The following is a 21,881-nucleotide window of genomic DNA, read 5'->3' on the forward strand; positions in this document are numbered from 1 at the left end:
TCTCACCCATCTGTCCTCACCAATGAGGTCCTACTGAGGGGCTGAACGTCCTATTACTTATGGTCTTCTGTTGTGTAGGGCATTAATACAGGAGATGTGGTTCATTCAGAGATGAGAAATACATTAAACTCGAGCATGTTCCAGTCAGTCAAATACATCACAACATGACACAACCTGGTGGCAAGGTCTGTCTCTGGAGCAGATGTATAGCACAGCGTGCACTATATGTTTAAAACAGGGCATTAAGTATCTTCAGATCAGCCACCAAAGAAAACAACAATAAATGAATACAGCACTGATATTTCCATTGCTGTTCAGTTGCACTCAGAACTCAGGCATGTTAAAAAAAGACAGCGCAGCCCATTGAAGCTCACCAGTCACTGAATCCTGCTGCTACTGAAACAGTGAGCAGGATCAGCATCAGAATGAGATGGCAGGAGCATTGATTTTTCACTGGGTGGGCTTTTTCTGAACAAAACAGGGATCCCAACACTGTATTCGCAATGGAAATGATGCCCATATTCACCAGCAATACTGGCGAGAGGTTATCTTACATCCTATAGATGATATACAATAGAGGCACATTGTCCGTGTGGTGGAGGGAATGAATGTTGAAGGTTGTGAATCAAGCTACCCTCTTAGCAAGAGATGTGTGCTATTGGGATTACATAAACTACATGTGTTTTCCCAACACTTAGTTACATCCTTGCTCTATTAATGGGGTCATATACTCACCTTGGTTTTGCTTCTCTTCAGTCCATATATCAATAAGCGTAGAAGTGATTCAAATCCATAAGGAATTTTTTTGAAAGATGGACTGAAGAGATGCAAAACTGAAATTAAATCTATCTACAATAAAGCAAGTTTGCCATCTCATAACATTCAGGTTTCTGGACTCCTGGGTGGGTTAAAGCTGATTAGTATTCTCCAGGTGTACCATTTTATTTGGAACACCCAAATCTGATCAATAGAAATGAAATAATAAAGCAGTTAAAGTTACATCAATCATCTGAGTCACCTTTATGATTTCGTCTGTGAGAAAGCATCCCTCTCTGTGATATGGAATACCCTTCACATAATCTCCAGCTTTGTCAAACACATCACAGATTTGTCTATTTAAGGTGAAGCCTAGGACACTGTTTCCCTGACATTTCCTGTTAACTCGATACCCCTGCTACCACAGCAGGTCCCTGTTTGAGCCATGCCCCCATTCATGACAAGCCGTGATCAAACTATTACAGAAAATATTAACCTTGGCTTTAGAAAATGAGGGAAGTCTTTAAGGAACACTACGTTTTTAAAATTCATGGGCTGCTCCCAAAAAACTTGAAAGAATTCCTTTCATGTTACTTCCTACAGCATTCCTGGAGGCTGCTTTCAGTTGTGCTTGCTCCTTCCTGTTAAGCCCCCACAATGCCCCCTACGCTGCCCAAGTGCTCACTACCTGCCATTAGACTCACTTGCCAATGTGTGGGTTCCCTCCTATGTGCCACTCTCTGTTTCACAGGGTGACGTGGCTTCCCTGTGCCAGCATGACTGGTTCCCTGCTCTGTATCAGCTTTCATCCTTCAGGTCTGATCCAGCTGGTGTATCTCTGTGATACTGCTTCACTCGCATCAGGAATGGGGGGCTCCCAGACAGCAATGACATCAACAACCCAATCCTTTGTTTCGTTTTAGGCATTGGCTGGAGATTCAGGTATGCCATGTAGAATGCCCCCACTCTTTGAGTAGAACCACCGAATCATTCACACCCACCCGAGAGGACAGGTCGTTTGACAGGTTGAGGAAGGGTCACTGGACCCGAAACTCTGATTTCTCTCCACAGATGCTGCCAAACCTGCTGAGCTTTTCCAGCAATTGCTGTTTTTTGTTCCTAGTTTACTGCATTCACAGTTCTTTCCATTTTATTTAAGGTTTAGAGGGATATGTGCCAAACGCAGGCAGTGCGGCTAGTCTCATTTGGGAACAGGGTCAACATAGACTAGTTGGACTGTGATTCCATGCTGTGTGACTCTATGACAAACAAATCTGCTGCCATTGAATGACAGGAGAGGCTCAAGCAGTTGGAACAGTCTGCTCTGGTCCTAATGTGTCTGCTCCAATATTTCTAATTTATCTGTTTCAATGCTATTGAGCAGCTTAGATCAAGCATTACCTGATGTGTTTTGTACTTTGGACAATTTTGTTATTTGGATGGGGAAACACTTGAGTGATAAAGGATGGAAAGTTGTGCAATCAGTAGTCTAGAGGTCATGGCCCAGGATTAGTGACTCAGAATTCATGAATTCAAATCCTGCCATGGTCACGTAGCTTTGCTAATGAACCTGCAGTCAGCACGACTGTATATTGATGCAGTTGGTGCATTAAATCTGACTCCTCTCACACAGAAGGAGTAACCGCAGTGATGTTATCACTTCAGCTTTATCAATAAATAATCTACAGTTGATTACAGACATGGCTTATTCTAAATCAGATTGATTCTATTCTCGCCTAGGTGTCCTCTCCGTTATAAAATTACTCAGCCCGACAAAATTGGTGCAAATGTTAGGAGATAAATTCGCATTTAGTGACTCCTGCGTCACAGGTAGAATTGATCGCTTTCATTTCCAGAAAGATACTGGAGAGCAGAGGGTCAAATAATGAGCTCAGGCTATGTCTTGGGTCCCTTGAGCTCGGAAGGTTAAAAGGTGATTGAAGCGTTCAAAATAGTTGCAGCTCCCAATGTAGTAGATGAAGAGAGATTACATATGAGTCTGCAATAAGGGGCAAGTTAGAGCTAAATCATTGAGTGGGGATGGCAAGGAGTACACATGCAAAAGAAATGGAAATCTATGATGTTTTCCCCAGTAGGCAATTGAGGTGTGGGGACCAATTGTAAATTTATAAATTTGAGATTGATCGATTGTTGGTGAGAAAGGTTCATAGGGATTAGGGAACCAAGGACGCAATGTATCCATGCTCTAATGTTGAAACAAGCCTGAATGCCTCAATGGCCAACTGTGCTTCCATTGTTTAACCTTCTTATTATTAATCAATACCCAAAATGGCTGTTGGCATGTAACGTCAATGATGAGTTACAGGGATGTTATTCCAGCTCCAATAGTTGCACCCTAGCAGTTTCCTGAGACTTATTTGTTTTTTCAAACTGAGTCAGCATCAACAGAGATGTCTGTAAAATGCATGCAATTGGCATCAAATGTTCGACACAGTCTCCGTTAATATGCCAGCAAAGATCAGAAGGGGCACAGTGGTCAATATGTCATCCATGCTTCACCATTCAATAAGATCATGGCACATCTTTCTGTGTAGTAGTAAAAAATGAGGTCTGCAGATGCTGGAGATCAGAGCTGAAAATGTGTTGCTGGTTAAAGCACAGCAGGTTAGGCAGCATCCAAGGAACAGGAAATTCGACGTTTCGGGCCAGAGCCCTTCATCAGGAAGGGCTTCCTGATGAAGGGCTCTGGCCCGAAACGTCGAATTTCCTGTTCCTTGGATGCTGCCTAACCTGCTGTGCTTTAACCAGCAACACATTTTCAGATCTTTCTGTGTACTCAGCTCCACTTACCCACCCTCTCACCATATCCCTTAATTCCTTTATTGTTCAAAAAAAAATCTATCTTAGCTCTAAAAATGTTTACTGGGGAGTAGCGTCAACTAATTCACTGGGCAAGGAATTCTGTAGATTTTAAAACCCTCTGGGTGAGGAGGTTCCTTCTTAATTCAGTTCTCGATGGTCTAAAACAGCCTTCAATCAAGTTCATGCAGTTTAAGAGGAATGTGCCAGCCAATGATGAGGACTGTGATGGCAGAACATCATTGCTTCCTCAATCAGATTTTTAAAATTCTTTTTGTGGGATGTGGGTGTCGCTGGCTGGGCCCAGCATTTATTGTCCATCCTTCATTGTCCTTGAGAAGGTGGGGGTGAGCTGCCTTCTTAAACCCCTGCAGTCCACCTGCTGTAGGTTGACCCACAATTCCATTAAGGAGGGAATTCCAGGAGTTTGACCCAGCAACAGTGAAGGAATGATGATGTATTTCTAAGTCAGGATGGTGAGTGGCTTGGAGGGCAACTTGAAAGCAGTGGGGTTTTGTCCTAAATGGAACTGGTTGTGGGTTTGAAGGCGCTGTCTGAGGATCTTTGGTGAATTACTACTGTTCATCTTGCAGAAATTACACATTCTGCTACTGAGCATCGGTGGTGGAGGGAGTAGATGCAGTGCCAACTAAGTGGGCTGCTATGTATATCTTCTTGAGTGTTTTTGGAGCTGCACTCATCCAGGCAAGTGGGCGTATTCCATCACACTCCTGGCTTATGCCTTGTAGATGGTGGAGAGGCTTTGGGGGAGTTAGGAGGTGAATCACTTGCCACAGTATTCCTCACCTCTGACCTGCTCTTGTAGCCACTGTGCTTATGTGCTGAGTCCAGTTAAGTTTCTGATCAATGATAACCCACAGGATATTGATAGTGGGTAATTCAAGTGATAACCTGAACAGCAAATAAAAAGTATTTGTTTATTGAATTTTAAGATGTTGGAGTGAAGATACCAAACATAATTTCTCTCCTTCCTCTTCTCTATAGGCCTTGGGCCAATGATCATCCTCGTGGCCTAACAGTCAATTGATCATCTGACTAGCTGCCCCCGGAAACCGCCCCGACCCCTCCCTTCCATCGTCCACCCTGCCCTGAGAAAACAATGGAAAACCTGACAGAACTTCAGAACCCTCTGCTCGAGAAAAACAATAAGCATGATTATGGTTACCAGGACGATTACAGTGAGCAGCAGCACTATAAAGAGAAGATTTTGAACTACTTTATGAGCAATGGTTCTGCCAAGAACAAACCCAAAGCCAACTTCACACATCAGCTCCTGGACGCCAGCTCCCTGCATCTGGCTGTCGAGGCCTTTTACAGACCAAACTTTATTTTGTATAAGGACGAGATGAAAGAGGGTGTCAAGGATTACAGGAACGACAGCAGTGAGACGACATTCACTGAGAGGAAGAACTTGACGATTGACTCCCCCGACCATTCAGAATCTAAACACGTGGACTACACAGAGAACGATGTCAAAATTCAAACTGTCTCCTATGAGGTGGAGGAAGAGGAGTTTCATGACTGTGAGGTAAAGGTGTCCCGTTCTAATTAATTTTTCTTAATGTTGGAACACTCAAGTGTATCACGTTACATATTTGTGAATGTACAATTGCATGTAGAGAATGGACATTGATTTATTGTGTTTGGAGATGGACAGTTGCAGAGATGGTGACAGGGATCAGGACAACAGACACAGAATTGGAGGAACCGCCTATCCTTCCAATACCTATTTCTCTTGATTCATCAAGAATATTCTACTCTGAGATGTTTTGTGACTAAAAGCTTGGGTAGAGAGGGAGATTTTCTTTGGCAGTGGGGAAATTTAGTCAGACAGGACAGCGAATCACACTGCTTTGCCAACATTGCCTTGATCAAGTCCCTAGTATGTAGACCAACCCTTTACCTCCCTGGGGGACGAGATTCTAAATAAATAGCTTTCTCAGAGAAGAAAATCTCCTCGTCTCCATCTTAAATCGGATCTAAACTCCTTAATCTTTAAATGGTGCCCCCAGGTTCTATAAAGTCCAACAAGGGAAAGCATCCATCCTGTCAGGTTTCCTCTTTATATCTTTCAATAGACCGCGTCTCTTTTTTCTAAATCCCATTAGATAGAAGCCCAACCTGCTCACCTTTTCCTCATACATTAAACCCTTCACCCTAGGAATTATTTGAGTGTACTTTCTCTGGCCTGCTACTAATTTAATTATTTTGAATTCATAAACAAAGAAACCAGAAGTATACAGAGCACTCCTGATGTTGTCCTGTTCACCTTGTGTACTGGAGCAACACTTTGTTTCCCTAATCCTCAATTTCCCCTTGCAATAAGTGACAACATTCCACTTGCCTACTAATCATTTGCTGCATCTGCATACTAACAGCTGGCTCTGTACCATAAACATCTGTGGTCTAGTTCCAATTCAACAATACACTGCTTTTCTATCTTGCTGATACAAAGTGGACAAGTTCCCATTCACCCATTTTATACTTCATCTGTCAACTCACTTAACTTGAATAAATTCTTTTGTAGACTCTTTGTCTGCTGTTGATGGCTTACTTTCTTTCAGTGAGCCATCAGCAAATGTAGTTCCCAGGTATTCCGTACCATGGAGCAGTGAGTACAACACTGGGCACAAACATGAACATTGAAGAAGGTGGGAGTGCAAATATGCATCATACTTTCATCCACAATGAACAAAATGTCATTAATTCCCCTCTAACCATCAATGCGTACAGGAGTTGGGAGGTCATGGTGCGGCTGTACAGGACATTAATTAGGCCACTGTTGGAATATTGTGTGCAATTTCGGTCTCCTTTCCTACTGGAAAGAAGTTGTGAAACTTGAAAGGGTTCAGAAAAGATTTACAAGGATGTTGCCATGGTTGGAGGATTTGAGCTACATGGAGAGGCTGTACAGGCTGGGGCTGTTTTCCCTGGAGCATCAGAGGCTGAGGGGTGACCTTATAGAGGTTTACAAAATTATGAGGGGCATGGATAGGGTAAATAGACAAAGTCTTTTCCCTGGGGTCAGGGAGTCCAGAACTAGAGGGCACAGTTTTAGGGTGAGAGGGGAAAGATATAAAAGAGATCTAAGGGGCAACTTTTTCACGCAGGGAGTGGAACGTGTATGGAATGAGCTGCCAGAGGATGTGGGGGAGGCTGGTACAATTGCAACATTTAAGAGGCATTTGGATGGGTATATGAATAGGAAGGGTTTGGAGGGATATGGGCCGGGTGCTGGCAGGTGGGACTAGATTGGGTTGGGATATCTGGTTGGCATGGATGGGTTGAACTGAAGGGTCTGTTTCCATGCTGTACATGTCTATGACATGAAATCACCATGGAGCCCTCACGAATAGCATAAAACCAAGGCAATGTGAAGTATTTACAAGTGAAATTTAGATTTTGTGTCCTCAGTCAGTCTTATGTTAAAAGCAGTGGCCTTTGCCAGGAGAGTTGTGGCCAGGGTGCTTTGTCCAGGAGGCTCTTTTATTGCCTCTCATAGCTGCCATGCTGTCAACTAACCATGGGTTTCACCATCATTTCCTTTGCTTACTGATACATCTATCTCCTATGCACACTACTGACATTTTCAAATTTAGTTTTAATCTCAAGGGAATGGCAAAAATGCAAGTGGGCAGAATTATGGAATCATAGAATCCCTACAGTGTGGAAGGTGACCATTCGGCCTATTGAGTCCACACCGACACAACACAGACCATCCCACCTAGACCTACCCTACCAACCCTATCCCTGTAACCCTGTATTTCTCATGGCTGATCCACCTAACCTGCACATCTACAGACTGTGGGAGGAAGCCAGAAAGGTACAGGGAGAACGTACAAACTCCATACCCTGAGGCTGGAATTGAACCTGCGTCCATGGCAGCTGTGTTAAAATCTGTCAGGAATGACATGCCTCTGTTAAACATGCCATCAGCTAGTTCCAATCCATCCCAAGTTGGCAAATTACAAACCTCCCTGCTGCTTGTAAGACCTAGTCTTGTCAGTGCATGGCCTGGACACAGAACGGCCTGCAAGTTGGCGTAAAATGGTCAGCCTCACTCAAAGCAGTGGAGTTTGGCTGTTAATCAATAAGGAGGGTCCAAGTGCAGTACAAAAGTCATAATAGGGAACTGTATAGTTTGGGGCACAGATAAGTATTTCCGTGGCCACAGAATAGACCCATGGGGTGGTTGGACCTGTACAAGAATGACTGGTTGCACCTGAACTGGACAGGCACCAATATCCTGCAAAGGGAGGTGTGCTAATGTCATTCAGGAGAGCTTAAATTAAACTGGTCTGGAACCAGAAAAGGCAGTCACAAGTGAAATAACCAAGAAGGAATTAGAGACTAAGACCAGTAAGACTAAGAAGAAAAACAGACAGGGAGAGATTACTGAACATGACACGAAGGGCGAATGAAGTTTAGTTGTTTTAATGTGAGGAGTGTGACAAGTAAGGTAAATGAACTTTGAGTTTGTATGAATACATGTAACTCTGATACTGTAGCTATCTCAGAGGTGTGGTTGGGAGAACGATAAGACTGGCAGCTGAACATGCTGAGATTTAGATTTTTTAGGCATTATAGAGAGGGATGTTAAAGAGGTAGGGGAGTTGTGTTACTAATCAGGGAGAATATCACAGCTGTACTGAGGGAGGGCATCATGGATGGCTTATCCAGTGAGGTCAATATGGGTAGGGCTCAGGAACAGGAAGGGTGCAATCCTGTTGATGGGGTTATACAATGGCCCTCCCAACAGCCAGTGGCTGATAGAGGAACAGGTGTGTGGACAGATTATGAAAAAATGTAAACACAACAGGGTTGGTGTGGTGAATGATTTTAACTTCTCTATTGACTGGGACTCCCTTCATGCCCTGGGCGTGAATCAGGGTGAATTTGTTCGGTATATCTAGAGGATTTCTTGAAGCATATGTAAATAGTCCAACCAGGAAAGAGGCTATACTAGACCTGGTATGAGGGAAGGAGCCTGGGCAAGTGATCGAAGTTCCAGTGGGGAGCATTTTGGGAATAGCGACCATAATTCTGTAAATTAAGTTACTTATGGATAAGAACAAGAGTGCTCCTTGGGTGAAAGTACAAAATGGGGGAAGACAAATTGTGAAAAGAGAATACCTGCCATGTGGAAAGGGGCAATTGGCCCATTGAGTCAGCACCAACTCTCAGAAAAACATCCCAGCCAGACCCCGCTCTGTCCCTACCTCCATAACCCTACATGACCACGGCTAATTCACATCCCTTTGGACGATAGGAGGAAACCAAAGCACCCAGTGGAAACCCACACAGACACAGGGAGAACATATAAACTCCACATAGGCAGTCAGCCAACCTAGGTCCCTAGTACTATGAGGTGGCAGTGCTCATCACTGAGCCAAAGCACCACCAAGTGTGAGGTATGATCTGGGGAATAGAGATTAGGGGCAGCAGTTTGAGGATAAGTCCACATCTGGCATGTGGGAATCTTTCAAAGGCCATTTGATTTGAGTTCAGGACCAGCATATTCCCGGAGAATGAAGGGAAGGAGAAGGGTGGCAAGATTCAGGAGCCTTTAATGACAAGAGAAATTGTTAGGTTAGTCAAAAAGAAAAAGATGGCATACATAAAGTCTTGGAAACTGAAGACAGACATAGCCCTCAAAGAATACAAAGAAAGCAGGAAAGACGCAAATAACGAATTAGGAGGGTTAAAATGGGTCATCCTTTAGCAAACGAGATTAAGGAAAATCCAAAGGATAAGAAACAGGAGAGTAGCTAGGGAAAGATAGGTCCACTCAAGGATAAAGGATGGAATTTATCTATGAAGCTGGAGGACATGGGTGAGAGTCTTAATGAACATTCTGCATTGGTATTCAACACGAAGGACATGATGGATGGTGAGTCTTGGGAGGGGTATGTTGATATTCCAGGGCATGTTGATACAAAAAATGGTGGTGGATGTTTGAAAAGCATTAAGGTAGACACATTCCCAGGACCTGATGGGATCCATCCCACAATACTGAGGAAAGAACGGGAGGAAATTGCTACACCCTTTTATATAATCTTTTTTATCTTCTTCAGTCACAGGTGAAGTGCCAGAAGACTGGAGATTAGCTAATGTTGTTTCTTTAAGAAGGGGAACAGGAATCATCTGGGAAATTACAGGCCAGTGAGCTTTACATCAGTGGTATGGAAATTATTGGAGAAGATTCTTAGGAACAGGATTTGCTCACATTTGGAAAAATGCAGACATTTAGCAACATGCAGCAAGGCTTTTTCGCATGGGAGGACATGTCCCATAAATTTGATTGAGTTTTTTGAGCAAGGGACAGAGATAATTGATGAGAGCAAGGTGGCTGATGTCCACATGGACTTTAGCAAGGCCCTTGACAAGGTCCTTCATGGCAGGCTGATAGAAAAGGTAAAGTCACATTAAATCTGCAATGAGCTGCTAAGATAGATGCAGAACTGGTTTCATCATAGACGATAAACAGAAGCAATAGAATTGTGTGTTTCAGACTGGAGGTCTATGACCAGTGGTGTTCCACAGGGTTCAGTGTTGGGACCCTTGGTGTTTGTAATGTATATAAATGGTTTGAAGGAGAATGTAGATGGCCTGATGACATGGGGGAGCTGTGGGTGGTGAGGAGGATTGCCAAAGGATACGACAGGATATAGATAGCCTGGAAACCTGTCTGGAGAAATAACAGGTGGAATTTAATCCGGACAAATCCAAGTTGATGCATTTTGGGAGAGCTAATGCAAGAGGGAAGTGTACACCAAATAGTAGACACCTTAGAAACGTTAACGTACGAGGAATCCAAGCATACAGGTTCCCTGTTCACTGAAACACAAGTGGATAAAGTGGTCAAGAAAGCATATGGCATGCTACCTTCATTGGTCAGGGCACAGGGTATAAAAATTGGCAAGTCATGTCGCAGCTGTTTGGACTTTAGTTAAGCCACATTTGGAATATTGTATACGGTTCTGGTTGCCACACGAGAAGAAGGATGTACAGTCTTTAGAGAGAGTACAGAAGCAGTTTACTGGGATATTGGTTGGTTTAGAGGGTATTAACTATCAGGAGAGATTGGACAAACTTGTTTGCTTTCACTTGAATGTCGAAGGACAAGGAACAACCTGGCAGAAGTTTACCAAGTTATGAGAGGCCTGGATAGAATGGATAGTCTGAGTCCTCTTCCCAAGGTAGAAATGTCAATTACTAGGGGACGTAGGTCTAAGTAGAAAGTTTAAAGGAGATGTCAGAGGTGGGTTTTTCCACACAGAGGATGGTAAGTGCCTGAAGTGTGCTGGTGGTACAAGCATATCCAAAAGCAACATTTAAGAAGCATCTTCACAAATACATAGATAAGCAGGAAATAGAAGGAGACGGAGTGTGTAGAAGCAAAAGGCTTTTAGTTTAGAAACGCATCATGTGTCAGCACAGGCCTGGTGGGCCGAAGGGTCTGTTCCTGCCTGTTCTTTGCTCGTTATGAATAACTCCACCTTTGTCTTTCCCTCTCCTTTTGACCAGCATTGACTGCTCATCAAAATCCCCTACTCTGATGCAATGTGAATTTTTCTCCTCTCAAATATTGCACACTGACCAAATGCATAGTAAAAGGTAAAGTCCAGAGGGCTGCTCTCTCATTAGAGAGAGAGAGAGAGAGAGAGAGAGATGGAGACAATTGGTGGTGATTTAACTTGAGGGTCACCATGCCACAGGCAAGGGGAGAGGTTGAGAAGGAGAGACGTTCAAGGTAACTTCAGTCAGTTTAGGAATTGAACCCTATCCCTCTGTTGGCATTACTTTGCATTGCAAACCAGCCATCCAGCCAACTGAACTAACTGAACCCCTTTGCCTGACCAACCAATTGTTTGACTGAGTTTCTTCGAAACGACAACTCAACAAGAAGCTTTATTTTCTTATCTAGCACCTCATACTTCTTCTCTCCTGGAGTGAGGGGTAAGCTGGGATGTATCTGCTCCACCCTACAGCACAACACTTTGCTAGTGTGACTCCCTTGTGAGGCTGCAATGTCCAGATGCAAGTGCCTAGACTTTTATAAAAGGTCCGATCCCAACAGTTGAGTACCTCTGGTCACAGTCGTGGTATGAGATTTCACAGATTCAGAAGACCATCAATGAGCAGGTGAAGAAACTATACCAGTACAGATGGCAACGGCCAATGTGGTATTATTCTAACTGCCACTCCTGACACCCCGTGGTATCTGCTGCCAATACATGCATCAGAGTAAGGTTTTTGTTTTGAGGCAGCTCAATGCCACCAATCCTACTTTGCCTGTACTTTGTCTGCAGCCTGTCACATGATCATTGCTGGAGGACATACCACACTCTGAGAAAGAAAAAAAACCTCCTCAACTAAGTCTTAAAATAGAACTGAACCCCCTAAATTTAAATAACAGTGGCACTGTTATTTGTTAACGAGGTTGTTAATTGTATGATAGCAATAAGAGCAGCCACATTTCTATTCCAGAATAATTGCTAAGGACTCTTGGGAGCTGTGCAGAATACATCTGTTCCTTAGAAAGGCAAGTGGCCAATTCACTATTTCCACCCATTGTGCAACATGATCTGAAGAGATCAACAAGAATATTAACTCTTTCAAAACCATTCCCTTTCAGAACAGTGAAGTGTGAATTCTACTTTATCCCAGTTTGCAAGCAGCAGTGCTCAAAATGGATGCATCTTTCAGTCTGGGAGACACTAGAAGAATCTGGAAGGATATGCAAACCAAAATTCAGGCTCCGACAACTGGAATCCCTAAAATTTGGAAATAGGTTCTTCAGCCTATTGAGCACTGACTCTCAGAAGAATGTCCTACACGAACCTAGACCCACCACTGCCCACTACCCCAAGCTTTCTCAGTAGCCCAGCATTCACCATGGTGAACCCACCTAACCTACACATCACTGGATGCCACAGACAATTTAGCATGACCAGCCCAGCTAACCTGCACATCACTGGACAGTGGGAGGAAACCCATGCCGACACAGGGAGAAGGTGCAGACACCATACAGACAGTCACCCAAAGTTGGAATTGAACCCAGGCCCCTGGTGCTAGGGGGCAGTAGTGCTAACCACTGAATTTATCTGACCAGACAAACCCTGTCACAATACTGTTGTGAAATGTTAACATGCTGTACTTATCAAAATTGGACTTTTCAGAATGGAGAGGGTAACAGAGTTGAGAAGAGATGTATTTAACACCCTAGTCTGTTTCTTTAAAAGAGAGAATGAGTAGAATACAATTATGAACAGGAGATCTTGTGTGTAGTGGGGATGATAACGAGCCCATAGTGTCTGGGTTACCATTTATACCTCAAAACAGCGTCATTAAAAGAGTGGGTGATCTGTTTGTTATCTCATTGCTGTTTGTATTCTGCACAAATTGACTGCTGTGCATCTGACATTGGAACAGCAACTGTATTTTGGTAAAGGCCTAATTAACTGTAAAAACCCCTTGGGACAGCTTAAGGTTGTGAAAGGTGCTTTAGTAATCAAAGTGAATTCTTTCATGGATTTTATGAGCAATTCAGCTTATCAGATGCAGAGCCCACTGCCTGAACTTTGAACTGGTTGAAAGGAATTTTTTTTTAGATTAGATTAGATACAGTGTGGAAACAGGCCCTTCAGCCCAACAAGTCCACACCGACCCGCCGGAGCGCAACCCACCCAGACCCATTTCCCTACATTTATTCCTTCACCTAACACTACAGGCCAATTCACCTGACCTGCACATTTTTGGACTGTGGGAGGAAACCGGAGCACCCGGAGGAAACCCACGCAGACACGGGGAGAATGTGCAAACTCCACACAGTCAGTCGCCTGAGGCGGGAATCGAACCTGGGTCTCTGGTGCTGTGCGGCAGCAGTGCTAACCACTGTGCCACCGTGCCGCCAATTTTATTGAATTGATTCACGGGATGTGGATGTCACTGGCTGGGCCAGCATTTATTCTAGCATGATCATATCCCTAATTGCCCCTTGCTCTAGGTGGTTTGAAAGAGCCATTTCAGTGGGCAGATAGCAGGTCAACCACATTGCTGTGGGTCTGGAGTCACATAGGCTCTGATTTTCACCCCAAGGACATTAGGGAACCAGACAGGTTTTAATGACATTGGTTATATGGTCCTCTGCAGTAAATGTCCTCAAGATGTGAGTGCCTCACACTCCCGAACATGTTACAGCAGTAGCGAGACACATGTGAGGAGACTCCAGACTGTTCTTCAGATGGTAGGCATGGGGCACCTCAAAACCAGAGGTCAAAACACAGACAGAGACTCAAGCCCCACTCTGAGATTCAGTAATTTATACAGGAAGACACTCCCTGCCACACTGAAAAGGGCATTGCGTTGTTAACTGAAGGAAGAAATGGGTCGCCTTCTAGTGAATGACAATATACCCTGGGACGAAATGAGAAAGAGCACAGTATTTGGTTAACATGGCTCTCTTATCCAAAGTGTTTGTTACCTTGTATGCTATCTGTGGAATGTTCAGCACGAAATTGGAACATATGTTGGTCTCATTATTTCAGACTCATTTCATAACTGGCTGGGAAGCAGGTTGATTCACACTGAGGTTGGATGTACTAGATCCTCCTTCTCCATTCCCCCCCACCCCACCCCCTCCCAGGTGGTTGACCTAGAGGTTTCCACTGGGCAATAAAAGGAGGACCAGGCAGTGTGCTGGCTAACATAGACCCTGATTGCATTTCCAACAACTGCCGAACATCATCAGGTTACACATTACACCCAGACGAATATTGTCTATGTTGTATAGTCATAGGGGAGACAATGGTCTAGTGGCACTATCATAAGCCTGTTAATCTAGAGGACTCGGGTTCGAATCCAGAATTTGAGTTCAATAAAAAGTCTGGAATAAAGAGTCTAAAGAAGACGCAAAGCCATTATCAATTGTCAGGAAAAGCCCATCTGTTTCATTAATGTCCTTAAGGGAAGGAAATCTGCCATCTTTACCTGGCCTGGCTTACTTAGGACTCCAGACCCACAGCAATGTGGTTGACTCTTAACTGTCCCATTGGATGGGCAATAAATGCTGACCAAGCCAGTGACACTCTCATCTTGTGAATGAACATCAAAAAAAAGTCAAAGACATATAGTATACAACATAAACTCCAGCTAGTTTGGAAGATGGCCGGTATGCCCCTGGTGAGAGCAGAAGTGCTAAAGGTGGGAATACAATTTAAATTCATAAATTCCTTTCAAAGCTGACACAACAGGGTAAAGAATGTTTTACTTGCTCCCTTTAACATTAAGTTCCCCCCCCCCACTCCATGCTGTTATAAAATCCCATAATTAAACTCTCCCTCTCTATCTGATGTAGGTTTTCCACTAATGCATACATGACCCTGGGAAATGGGTCAAGTCTCCTCAACTCTGCCCAACGTGCATCCCAGCAGGGTTTCCCTGAAATCTCACAGTCCTACTGTCAGATCACTTTCTCCCCTGCTTCCTGCACTCTCCCTTAGGCATTCCCTTAGGATGAGGAAAACACACTCCCACTCACGTCTCAATGACTTCAGATACAGTTGACATAAACAGGAGGAATCTTGGGGTTCAAGTCTATAGCTCCCTGAAAGCGGCCACGCAAATAGATAGAGTAATAAAGAAGACATTTGGCATGCTTGTCTTCATTGGCCAGGGAACTGAGTACAAGAGTCAGGGTATGATGTTGCAGCTTTATAATACTGCGGTTAGGCCACACTTGGAGTATTGCATTCAATAATGGTCACCACATTACAGTAAGGATATGGAGGTTTTGGAGAGAGTGCAGGAGAGGTTTACCAGGATGCTGCCTGGAGTAGAGGGTATGAGCTAGAAGCAGAGACTGGACAAATTAGGGTTGTTTTCTTGGGAGCAACGGAGGCTGAGGGGAAAGTCGAGAGAAATCTGTAAAATATTGAAATGCATAGATAGGGTTGACGATCAGCATTTTATTTTCCCCGAGTTGAAATGTCTAATGCTAGAGGACATTTAAGGATAAAGGGCAAAAGTTCAAAGGAGAGGTGAGGGGAAAGTCTGTTACACAGATAGTGGTAGGAGTCTGGAATGCACAGCCAGGGGTGGTGGTAGAGGCAGATACTTAGGAGTGTTTAAGAGACTTTTAGATCAGTACATGAGTATGCAAGGAATGGAGGGATATGGACCAAGGGCAGGCCAAAGGGATTCATTTAATTTGGCATCATGTTTGGCATAATGTGGCTGGCATAATGGGTCAGTGGTTAGCACTGCTGCCTCATGGCACCAGCGTCCCAGGTTCGATTCCAGCCTTGGGTGACTGTCTGTGTGGAGTTTGCACATTCTCCCCGTGTCTGCGTGGGTTTCCTCTGGATGCTCTGGTTTCCTCCCATAGTCCAATGATGTGCAGGCCTGGTGAATTGGCCATGCTAAATTGCCTGTAGTGTTAAGTGTATCAGTCAGAGGGAAATGGGTCTGGGTGGGTTACTCTTTGGAGGGTCAGTGTGGATTGTTGGGCCAAAGGGCTTGTTTCCACACTGTAGGGAACTAATCTAAACATTGTCAACGCTCTATCCAGACATTCCTGACAAAGTCTCTCGATAGATTAGAGTGGTGCTGGAATAGCACAGCAGGTCAGGCAGCATCCGAGTAGCAGGAAAATCGACGTTTCGGGCAAAAGCCCTGCATTCCTGATGAAGGGCTCCTGCCCGGAACATCGATTTTCCTTCTCCTCGGATGCTGCCTGACCTGCTGTGCTTTTCCAACACCACTCTAATCTAGTCTCTGGTTTCTAGCATCTGTAGTCCTCACTTTTGCCTAAGGTCCCTCGATATATGCCTTCTCAGGTGAGCTTTCCCCATTAGGAGCAGTCGGAATCTCCCATGATTTGTCTTGACTTCTCCAGGCATGTTCTGGGGACCTTTCCATTTGCCTGCTCAAACTACCTTGTACACTGAAAAGAACTTCGATGCTAATCACTTCAGTTGTAAAATCATGTGATTTGTCTGTATTGTTAACTAAGCATATTTTCTTACATAGATCAAGGGCTCAGTGGTTAGCACTGCTGCCTCACAGTGCCAGAGACCCAGGTTCGATTCCAGCCTTGGGTTACTGTCTGTGTGGAGTTTGCACATTCTCCCCGTGTCTGCGTGGGTATCCCGGTTCCTCCCACAGTCTAAAGATGTACAGCTTAAGTGGCTTAGCCATGCAAAATTGTCCGTAGTGTCCAAGGATGTGCAGGGTAGGTGAGTTAGCCGTGGGAAATGCAGCATTGTAGGGACAAGGTAGGGGGCTGGGTGGGATGCTTTTTGGAGGGTTAGTGTGGTATCGATAGACCAAATGGCCTGCTTCCCCGCTATAGGGATTCTGTCATTTTAAATCATGTGCTTTTTTTGCAATAAACATTACAGGTGCTTTACCAACTCTTCTGGCTTTCAGTAGAAAACCTCCTCATCAGTGGGTTCAGAATGACGTTATCAGGCATTGCTGTCTTTGTGCACACAAAGAGTTTAATTCCCTTTCAATAGACAATAGACAATAGGTGCGGGAGTAGGCCATTCTGCCCTTCGAGCCAGCAGCACCATTCATTATGATCATGGCTCTCATCAGAAACTGGCCACGTTTTTTTCATTCATAACATGAAGCGGGTAGCAGCAATTGTGAGGCTCCATTGATTTCTTTTTTGTTTCCTTTCACTAGCATTAAGACCCTTTCCCGGTGACCGTGCACCTCACAGCTAGATTGCTAAACCTTTTCGACATTTGTACCAATTAAGCAACTCATTAGCTGTTTTGAGGAAAGTTATAAGATCATCATTGCACGTGTACCAGGACCTGCTGCAGCTTTCCCCATCGCTGCTAATTAAAACACCATTCTCCGGAATGGTACTTTTGAGAGTCATGCATTCCAGCAGTTTCATTTAGAGGTTCATTAATTTTTGAGAAAGTGTTTTTTCTCCTGCTTTTTAGCGAACATTTGAATGCTAGTAAATCCCCTTCTAATTTCCGATGAACAGGGACTTGTCTTATATTCTCAAAACCTTTTTGAGGTATCCCGAATTATCAGAGGCATAGACAGAGTCATTCATGAGAAGCGACTCCTCATTCCTGACATGTCTAAGACCAGAGGGCATACGTTTAAGACAAGTAGTCAGTGGTTTAGAGGAGATCTGAGAGAAAAAAAATCACCCAGAGGGTGGTAGAAATATGGAACCTGCTGCCTGAGAGGGTGGTGGAGGCATATACTCTACCTACATTTAAGAAGCATTTGGATGAGCAGGGAATTTTGACCAAGTGCCGGTAAATGGGATTAGTGTATTTTTGTATTTGTTGGTCAGCATGGACGTCGTGGGCTGAAGGGCCTGTGTCTATGCTGTATGACTCTATGACTCTAACTCTCTGACTTTTAAAGGGATTCTTAATTCCTTTCCCGGCACAAAATTGCTGGGGAAGCAGTCTTGCAAATGGATTGAGTCAAATGTCAGGGTACCGTCTGTGCAGGCTCAGCAACCATCAAAAAACGTGTTGTGTTTTTGCTTATGATCGGGAAAGATAAAAAAGAATTACCATATAAATGTTCTTGTTTTCCAAAAAGGCTTCAAGGGCAAAGTAATCGCTTAATCTTGTCTGTCAGTGCATATCAGAAATGTTGATAGCATACAAAGCAGCACCTTTCAAATCTTACTGACATAAACTTGTTATGAAATAAGGAACATGACAAGGGCAAATCTAGTGCTTCTACGGCATTATCTTCTTTGGGTACGTTTCACTGCTTGTGTTAGATGTGAGCTGTAAAAGCCAGTGAATAAATTGCTCCATACATAGCCAGGATGGCCCATTCCCTGCTTGAGACACTGAGCTTGGATATACAGGATTTTGGCTGAAAATGTGTTGCTGGAAAAGGGCAGCAGGTCAGGCAGCATCCAAGGAACAGGAAATTCAACGTTTCGGGCATAAGCCCTTCATCAGGAATGAGGAAAGTGTGTCCAGCAGGCTAAGATAAAAGGTAGGGAGGAGGGACTTGGGGGAGGGGCGATGGAGATGTGATAGGTGGAAGGAGGTCAAGGTGAGGGTGATAGGCCGGAGTGGAGATGGGGGCGGAGAGGTCAGGAAGAAGATTGCAGGTTAGGTACAGGATTTTGACCAGAGAGACACCGATTACAACAAGACATCAATTCTCTTTCTATATTCTGCTTTCTTGACTGATTGGCAAAGGTGATATTAAAGATGTAATTGTAGCATGCTTCAATTGGTAGTTTGCTGCAGCAATATATTATGGAACCAATTGAAGATAAAGTTATTGTAGGTCCACTACTATGCGTAAAAAATGAGGTCTGCAGATGCTGGAGATCACAGCTGCAAATGTGTTGCTGGTCAAAGCACAGCAGGTTAGGCAGCATCTCAGGAATAGAGAATTCGACGTTTCGAGCATAAGCCCTTCATCAGGAATAAGAGAGAGAGAGCCAAGCAGGCTGAGATAAAAGGTAGGGAGGAGGGACTAGGGGGAGGGGCGATGGAGGTGGGATAGGTGGAAGGAGGTCAAGGTGAGGGTGATAGGCCGGAGTGGGGTGGGGGCGGAGAGGTCAGGAAGAGGATTGCAGGTTAGGAGGGCGGTGCTGAGTTGAGGGAACCGACTGAGACAAGGTGGGGGGAGGGGAAATGAGGAAGCTGGAGAAATCTGAATTCATAAACTACTATGCAATGAGGCTGGGATAATCATTGTAAAAGATCCTCAGGGAAAATAGTGATCATAACAGAATTGAATTCCACACTTAACTTTGAAAATGGCATATTCCAAACACAACCAAGTTCCAAACAAACTCAATGACATCAATACAAGTTGAGAGATGGCTAAGGCTGATTGGGTAAATAGACTAAAATTTATTGCAGTAAACATGTAGTGGGAAATATTTAAATGATTCAATGTGCTTAATAAGAAATACATTTCAGCAAAAAAACAAGTGAAATACATGGCTTATGAAGAAGGTCGAGGATAAGTTTAAATTATAAGAGATTTGTAAGGTTGCAAGGCACAGAAGTAAGCCTGAGGATTGGGATGCTTTAGAAATCAATGAACAGCCACCAAAACATTTATAAAGAAGTAAGAGCTGAAAATGTGTTGCTGGTCAAAGCACAGCAGGCCAGGCAGCATCTCAGGAATAGAGAATTCGACGTTTCGAGCATAAGCCCTTCTCGCAGTAGGTTAAAATGATTTTAACCTGCTGTGAATCCTCTTGCAAGGAGAAGGGCTTATGCTCGAAACGTCGAATTCTCTATTCCTGAGATGCTGCCTGGCCTGCTGTGCTTTAAAGAAGTAAGAACTAGGATCAGGAGTTGGTAAATCAGCCCTGGAGCCTACTCCACCATTTGATATCATTATGATTGGTCTCCTCTCAGCCTCAGCTCCTCTTTCCTGGTCACTCTCCATAAACCTTCAGTCCATTACTAATTAAAACATTATCTCCACCTTACCTTTACTCAATGTCCTGACCACTACTGCACGCTGGGGTAATGAATTTGACAGATTCACAATTCTTTGAAAGAGGCAATTTCTCATCAAGCCAGATTTAAATCAGTTTTCCCTTATAGATGTGGAGGTGCCGATGTTGGATTGGGGTGGTCAAAGTTAAAAAAAATCATGTGAAACCAGGTTACAGTCCAAAGATCATTGTGTCATACATACAGCCCAAAGAAGATCTAGCAAATATGATCTTTTGCTATAAACTCTGGGTCCTATGATCCTGCCCCACTAGCTACCTGACAAAGGAGCAGTTTATGTCCAAATAAACCTGTTGGACTATAAACTGGTGTTGTGTGATTTTTAACTTAATTCCTTATAGAGTCATAGAGACTAGCCCTTTGGCCCAAACTCTTCCATGCTGAGCAAAATGTCCTTCAACACTAACCCCATTTCCCTGTACTTGGCCTTCCAAACCTTTCTAATCCATGTATTTGTCCAATTGCTTTTTAAATGTTGTTAAAGTACCTACCTCAACCACTTCCGCTGGCAGCTCATTCCATATGCGTACCACCCTCTGTGTAAAAAAGTTGCCCCTCAGGTTCCCTTTTATTCTTTCCCCTCTAACCTTAAACAGGGTATTGAGTACAAGAGTTGGCAGGTCATGTTACAGTTGTACTGGACTTTGGTTTGGCCACATTTGGAATGCTGCGTACAGTTCTGGTCACCATGTTACCAAAAGGATGGGATTGCTTTGGAGACAGTGCAGAGGAGGTTCACCAGGAAGTTGCCGGGTATAGAAGGTGCTAGCTATGAAGACAGGTTGAGTAGATTAGGATTATTTTCATTAGAAAGACGGAGGTTGAGGGGGGAACCTGATTGAGATCCACAAAATCATGCAAAGGTGTAGACAGGGTGGATAGCAACAAACCTTTTCCGGGAGACTCAATTACTCAGGGTCACAAGTTCAAGTTGAGAGGGGAAAAGTTTAAAGGGGATATACGTGGAAAGTTCTTTACGCAGAGGGTGGTGGTGCCTGGAACACGTTGCCAGCGGAGGTGGTAGAGGCGTGCACGGAAACATCATTTAAGATGTATCTAGACAGATACATGAATGGGCAGGGAGCAAAGGGATAGAGATCCTTAGAAAATAGGCGACAGTTTAGATAAAGGATATGGATCGGCGCAGGCTTGGAGAGCGAAAGGCCTGTTCCTGGGCTGCAATTTTCTTTGGTGTTTGTTCTTTGATGTCCTCTAATTTTCAATCACCTAACCCTGGTAAAAAGGTTGAATGCATTTGTCCTATCCATGCCTCTCATGATATTATACACTTCTATAAGAAACAAGTCCTCGCTTGTCTAACCTCTCCCTATAATTCAGACCAGTCAGTGCTAGCAACATCCTTGTACATTTCTTCTGCACAATTTCCAGTTTAATAACATCCTTCCTATGGCAAGGTGACCAAAACTGAACAAAATACTCTAAGTGTGGCCTTACTAATGTCCTGTACAACGACGACATAACTTCCTAACTTCTATACTCAATGCCCTGACTGATGAAAGCCAGTGCACCAAAAGCCTTCCTCACTGCCCTGTCTACCTGGGACTCCACTTTCAGAGAACCATGCACCCGAACTCCAAGGTCCCTCTGTTCCACTATACTCCTTAAGGACCTACTGTTCACCATGAAACTTCTACCTTCATGTGACTTTCCAAAATGCAAGGTCTCACACTTATCTATATTAAACTCCATTTGCCATTTCTCGGCCCACTCCCCCAGCTGATCAAGGTCCTGCTGCAATTCCTGATAACCTTCCTCACTGTCCATGATACCGCC

At 44.0% G+C, this 21,881-nt stretch overlaps 1 protein-coding gene across 1 annotated transcript in view; it reads left to right on the plus strand.

Annotated features, from left to right (window-relative positions):
- Positions 1 to 4,696: 4,696 nt before the first annotated feature.
- syndig1l (synapse differentiation inducing 1-like) overlaps positions 4,697 to 21,881 on the plus strand; it is a 226,750-nt gene continuing 209,565 nt past the window's right edge. The window contains exon 1 of the mRNA XM_060828566.1: positions 4,697 to 5,125. Within this exon, the coding sequence (XP_060684549.1) occupies positions 4,697 to 5,125 (429 nt within the window). The remainder of the gene's footprint in view (positions 5,126 to 21,881) is intronic.

Source organism: Hemiscyllium ocellatum, chromosome 8 (genome assembly GCF_020745735.1).
Source record: "Hemiscyllium ocellatum isolate sHemOce1 chromosome 8, sHemOce1.pat.X.cur, whole genome shotgun sequence".
Classification (NCBI taxonomy): domain Eukaryota; kingdom Metazoa; phylum Chordata; class Chondrichthyes; order Orectolobiformes; family Hemiscylliidae; genus Hemiscyllium; species Hemiscyllium ocellatum.